Consider the following 6,174-nt stretch of genomic DNA (forward strand, 5'->3'; position numbering starts at 1 on the left):
GGACCATAAGGAGGCCCCGCCACTGGGGGAGGGGGTCATGGGGACATCTGTTTACTCAGGGTCTCTGTACTAAGAGGGTCTCTGTCTCTGGGAGAGTGGGAGGGGGTCAGTGTCCTTGGGGGACTGGGGAGTTTCTCTGTTGGAGACTAGGTGTCTCTCTGATCCTGGGGAAGTGGGAAGAGCTCTCTCTGTCTCTGGGGTGTTGGGGTGTCTCTGCCCCTGGGGAGTGGGGAGGTCTATCCCTGGGAGAGTGGGGTCTCTGCACTGGGGTAGTGTGTCACTGTCCTTGTGATAGCCTCTCAGTACTTGGTGAGCGGTGTGGAAGGGTGCTGTCCCTCTCTCTCTCTCTCTCTGGCTGTTTTCCTGACTGTGCTACATTCAGTTCGAGGGGAGGAGTCAAAGGATGTGGTCGATATTTTCTACCAGAAGGTGAGGTCTTTGCCCCGAGACCAGGCCCCTGTTGTCATGGTGAGTAGATCAGGCTTATTATCATCCGTATTCATAAACTATCTCCCACTTCCTTCCCTCTTCCCTCCAACCCCTCTTCCATGTTCCCCTCACCCTCCACCTCCTTGTCCCCTCCACCCTCCGTCCCTTCCACCCCCCACTCTCCATTTCCTACTCACCCTCACCTCCACCCCCCCTTTCATCTCCTCCATCCACCCTCACCCCGTACCCTATGCAGACACATGTTGAGATTCTCTGGAACTGCCTTCCTCCTTAGGCAGTACAGTTCGAGCCTGGGGATGTTTCTCTGGTGATTCTGGGTAGATTCTCGACAAGGGTGGTGGGGGTGCGGGGTGGGTGAAAGGTTATCGGGGTGGGGAGGGAGGAAGCAAGGCAGTGAAGGTGAGATACACAGTTCGGCCACGATCTTATCCAACGGCTACACAGGCTAAGGCAGACGATTGGCCTTACACAGTTAATGGTCAGGTCCTGGGAAGTATTATCGAACAGATGGACCTTGGGGTGCGGGTACACAGTTCCTTGAAAGCGGACTCTCAGCTAGACAGGGCAGTGAAGAAGGCGTTTGGCACACTTTCCTTCATCGCACTGAGTCCAGGAGGTTGGGATGTTGTATTGTAGCTGATCATGCCAGAGTAATATGTAACATTCTGGTTGCTTGTGGAAGGATGTTGTTAAACTGGCAATGGTGAAAGAAGAATGTTACTTGGTGGTTGAGCTCCAGGGAGAGGCTGTTTCCCCTGGAGCGTCGGAGGCTGAGGGATGATCTTAGATTAGATTACTTACAGTGTGGAAACAGACCCTTCGGCCCAACAAGTCCACACCGACCTGCCGAAGCGCGACTCCTTCACCTAACACTACAGGCAATTTAGCATGGCCAATTCACCTAACCTGCACATTTTTGGACTGTGGGAGGAAACCGGAGCACCCGGAGGAAACCCACGCAGACGCTGGAAGAATGTGCAAACTCCACACAGTCACCTGAGGCGGGAATTGAACCCAGGTCTCTGGCGCTGTGAGGGAGCAGTGCTAACCACTGTGCCACCATGCCGCCCACACATCTTATAGAGGTTTATAAAATCATGAGGAGCATGGATAGGCGAACTAGACAAGGTCTTTTCCCTGGGTGGGGGTGTCCAAAACTAGAGGGTATAGGTTAAGGGTTAAAGGGGAAAGATATAAAAGGGATCTAAGGGGCAACTGTTTCACACAGAGGGTGGTGTTTGTATGGAATGAGCTGCCAGAGGAAGAGGTGGAGACTGGTGCAATTACAGCATTTAAAAGGCATCTGCACAGGTACCCAAACAGGAATATGGGCTAAACAGAGGCAACTGGAACTCACTCGGTTTAGGAAACCTGCTCCCCCATTTCCCTGACCCCTCCCACCCTCTGCACCCCTATTTCTCCACCCCTTATTTCCCTTGTTTCTCCCCATTCTAATGGTGTCGTCTGTTTGTTTCTCACTCTGCCAGCATCACCAGGGCCTGCAGTTTATTCACATCCGACAGGACACGCTCTACCTGGTGGCGACCACACGTTGCAACGTCTCTCCGTTCACTGTCGTCCAGTTCCTCGTCAGGTACCGAGATGATTCACCACCTCCCAGTGACCGGGGCATGGTGTGGGTGGGAGGTGTGGTGGTTCTGGGGCTGGGGGTCATCAGGGTATCCTCTGTCTCTGGTCACTGTCCAAGGGGCTTTGTCTTAGCCAGCCCAGAGCCTGGATTCTGTCAGGTAGGGCAGGTACCTATCTGCACCCACCACGCACACACTGACTCACAGACTCTGTCACGCAGACACACGCACACTGTCACGCAGACTCGCGGACTCTGTCACACACGCTGTCATAAGAACATAAGAGCTCGGAGCAGGAATAGACCGTCCAGCCCTTCGGGCCTGCTCTGCCAGTCAATAAGATCATGGCTGATCCCATCGTAGACTAAGCTCCACGTACCTGCCCTCTCACCGTAGTCCTGAATTTCTTTACTGTTCAGAAAATTATCTATCTTAGCTTTAAAAACATTTACTGAAGAAGGGTCAACCACTTCACTGGACAGGGAAGATTCACAACCCTCTAGATGAAGAAGTTCCTTCTCAATTCCGTTCTAAACCTGCTATTTTGAGGCTATGCCCCCTTGTCCTAGTTGCCAGTGGAAACTTCCTCCATACTTCTCCCTTACCTGTTCCCTTCATAATTTTATATGTTTCTAAAAGATCCCCCCCACATTCTTCTGAATTCCAACAAATATAATCCCAGCCTACTCAGTCTCTCCTCATAAGTCAACATCCCTCAGCCTGAGCGACAAATCTTCTCAAAACTTGCTAACATCCCCCCCAACTCCGGAATCAACCTCGTGAACGTCCTCTGCACCCCCTTCAGTACCTGTACATCCTTTCTGAAGTAATGAGACCAAAACTGCATGCAATACTCGAGGTGTGGCCTCACCAGCACCCTGTACAGCTGCAACATAATTTCCCTGCTTTTGATCTCAATCTCTTTCGCAATGAAGGACAAAATTCTACTTGCCTTCCTAATTGATGTACCTGCAATTCAACCTTCTGACCTTCATATACAAGGACACCCAGGAGCCTCTGTGCAGAAGCATGCTGCAACTTTTTATCATTCAGATAATAGTCCTTTCTACTGTTATTCCAGTCAAGAACTACACCTCATTCCCTGGACTGTATTTCCAGCTGACCCCAGCAGTGTGTGCCACCAGGCTGCCCTCTGACCCCAGCAGTGTGCGCCACCATAACCCAGGCTGCCCTCTGACCCCAGTGGTGTGAGCCACCATGACCCAGGCTGCCCTCTGACCCTAGCAGGGAGTGCCACCATGACCCAGCCTGCCCTCTGACCCCAGCAGGGAGTGCCAGCATGACCCAGACTGCCCTCTGACCCCAGTGGTGTGAGCCACCATGACCCAGGCTGCCCTCTGACCCCAGCAGTGTGCGCCACCATGACCCAGCCTGCCCTCTGAACCCAGCAGGGAGTGCCAGCATGACCCAGGCTGCCCTCTGACCCCAGCAGTGGGTACCACTGTGACCCAGGCTGCCCTCTGACCCCAGCAGTGTGCGCCACCATGACCCAGCCTGCCCTCTGACCCCAGCAGGGAGTGCCAGCATGACCCAGGCTGCCCTCTGACCCCAGCAGTGGGTACCACTGTGACCCAGGCTGCCCTCTGACCCCAGCAGTGTGAGCCACCATGACCCAGGCTGCACTCTGACCTCAGCAGTATAGGCCACCATGACCCAGGCTGCCCTCTGACCCCAGCAGTGTGTACCACTGTGACACAGGGTGCCCTTTGACCTCAGCAGTGTGAGCCACCATGACCCAGTCTGCCCTCTGACCCCAGCGGTATGTGCCACCATGACCCAGGCTGCCCTCTGACCCCAGCAGTGTGTACCACCATGACCCAGGCTGCCCTCTGACCCCAGCAGAGCATGCCACCGTGACCGAGGCTGCCCTTTGACCCCAGCAGTGTGTACCACTGTGACCCAGGCTGCCTTCTGACCCCAGCAGAGAGTGCCACCATGACCCAGGCTGCCCTCTGACCCCAGCAGGGAGTGCCACAATGACCCAGGCTGTCCTCTGACCCCAGCAGGGAGTGCCACAATGACCCAGGCTGCCCTCTGACCCAGCAGGGAGTGCCATAATGACCCAGGCTGCCCTCTGACCCCAGCAGAGAGTGTCCTCGTGATTCAGGTTGTCACTCATTGTTGACCTTTCCTGAAGCCCCTCTTGCTGGGTCTCTCCTCACTGAACACCTCGGCCAGTCCCAGCTCCCTATCCCTATTTCGGGCAATCCTTCAAACCCTGTGCTCCTCTGGTGTTCTTCCCCGATTTCTGCTCCCATGACAAGACAGTTAAAAATCTTTTCATTGCAGTTTCTTTTGCCCAGAGTTTGTTGCGAAGCGAGCAGAGATGTAAACGTTTGTGTCCTCAGGTTGGTCAGTCTCATTAAGGATCACTGTGGAACTCTGAATGAGAAGACGCTGCAGTTAAATTTCGCTCTGGTCTATGAACTGCTGGATGAAATGTTGGTGAGTTTATACAGAGTGGGTTCCAGGGCAGGTCAGAGACATCGCCCAATCTTCAGACAGAGAATGGGGCTGAGACAGTCCCCTTTTTCAGACAGAGACAAGGACTGAGACAGTCCCCTTCTCAGACAGAGACTGAGGCTGAGACAGCGCCCTCCTCCTATACAGTTCCCATCTCAATCAGACTGCCGACACGACCATCTTGGTCTTCACATGCCACGAATTGAATCAACCTCTGCAGTGCCCGGTCAACAACAGGAACCACCTCCAACCCCACTCTTTTCAAATTGCCCATCAGAAGGGAGCAGGGGGTGGGATTAGTTTGGGATCGGGAAAGGGCTGTGCAGACAGCTTGGGACAGTTGGATTAGTTTGTGATTGAGAGAGGACTGTGGAGAGATTGTGGGGCAGTGGGATTAGTTTGGGTTTGACACAGGGCTGTGGGGAGAGAGCAGGGCATTGGGATTAGTTTGGGGTTTGATACAGGGCTTTGGGGAGAGAGCAGGGCAGTGGGATTAGTTTGGGGTTTGATACAGGGCTTTGGGGAGAGAGCAGGGCAGTGGGATTAGTTTGGGAATTGGCACAGGGCTATGGGGAGACAGCAGGGCATTGGGATTAATTTGGGATTGGTACAGGGTTGTGGGGAGAGAGTGGAGCATTGGGATTAGTTTGGGGATTGATACAGGGCTATGGGGAGAGAGCAGGGCATTGGGATTAATTTGGGATTGGTACAGGGTTGTGGGGAGAGCATGGGGCATTGGAATTAATTTGGCACTGGTACAGGGCTGTGGGGCAGTGGAATTAGTTTGGGATTGATACAGGGCTGTGGGGAGAGCAGGGCAGTGGGATTAGTTTGGGAATTGATACAGGGCTGTGGGGAGAGAGTGGGGCAGTGGAATTAGTTTGGAGATTGATACAAAGCTGTGGGGAGAGAGAGCAGGGCAGTGAGATAAGTTTGGGATTGATACAGGGCTACGGGAAGAGAGTGGGACAGTGGGCTGTAGGAGTGAGGAGAGCTGAGTGACTGAGAATTGAAAACGTCGCTGCTGATTCTGTGGAAGTAAAAAGAGGGAAAGAAATTTGCCCATCCGTGTGAAGTTATTCCGGGGGCTGAGGATTCTGATCCATGGGGAATCCCAGCAGATAGACATAACAATCAGGACATTTTCCCAGAACATCACACGCTCTGTGGGGATCTGGCGGAAGGGAGGGGGGAGTGGGTGGATGCACCCACCAGCGATCTGCTCTGAATGGGGCTGACCAGCCCCATTCTGGTGGGACAAGGAATGGGCCCTGTAGGGTGGGAGGGTGGGGGTGACAGGGTGTCGGTGGAATTGACCGGACTTTCCCCCACACAGGATTATGGGTACATACAGACCACCTCCAGCGACATCCTGAAGAATTTCATTCAAACGGTGCCAGAAACATCCAAACAATTCAACCTCTTTGAACTCAGCAACATTGGCCTGGTGAGTGTTGGGAGTTGAGCCCCTCCACCCCTGAATTCTCCCCTCTCATCCTCCCCTCACCCTTTGGCCATTCCCCCATCCGTTCCTCCATCCCCACTTGTCCATCCCTCCCTTCCCTCCTCGATTACCCCCTCCGTCCATCTTCCCTTGTGCTCTTCCAATTGCCTCCTTGCTCCCCTCGTCCAATTTCCCCCTCCCTCCCCT

General features: G+C 53.9%; 1 protein-coding gene across 1 annotated transcript in view; it reads left to right on the plus strand.

Annotated features, from left to right (window-relative positions):
• The window catches only part of ap4m1 (adaptor related protein complex 4 subunit mu 1), an 18,108-nt gene that overhangs the window by 1,619 nt on the left and 10,315 nt on the right, over positions 1-6,174 (plus strand). Inside the window, exons 2-5 of the mRNA XM_043683655.1 lie at positions 383-468; positions 1,938-2,044; positions 4,409-4,505; positions 5,860-5,970. Of these exons, the coding sequence (XP_043539590.1) occupies positions 383-468; positions 1,938-2,044; positions 4,409-4,505; positions 5,860-5,970 (401 nt within the window). The remainder of the gene's footprint in view (positions 1-382; positions 469-1,937; positions 2,045-4,408; positions 4,506-5,859; positions 5,971-6,174) is intronic.

Source organism: Chiloscyllium plagiosum, chromosome 48, assembly GCF_004010195.1.
Source record: "Chiloscyllium plagiosum isolate BGI_BamShark_2017 chromosome 48, ASM401019v2, whole genome shotgun sequence".
Classification (NCBI taxonomy): domain Eukaryota; kingdom Metazoa; phylum Chordata; class Chondrichthyes; order Orectolobiformes; family Hemiscylliidae; genus Chiloscyllium; species Chiloscyllium plagiosum.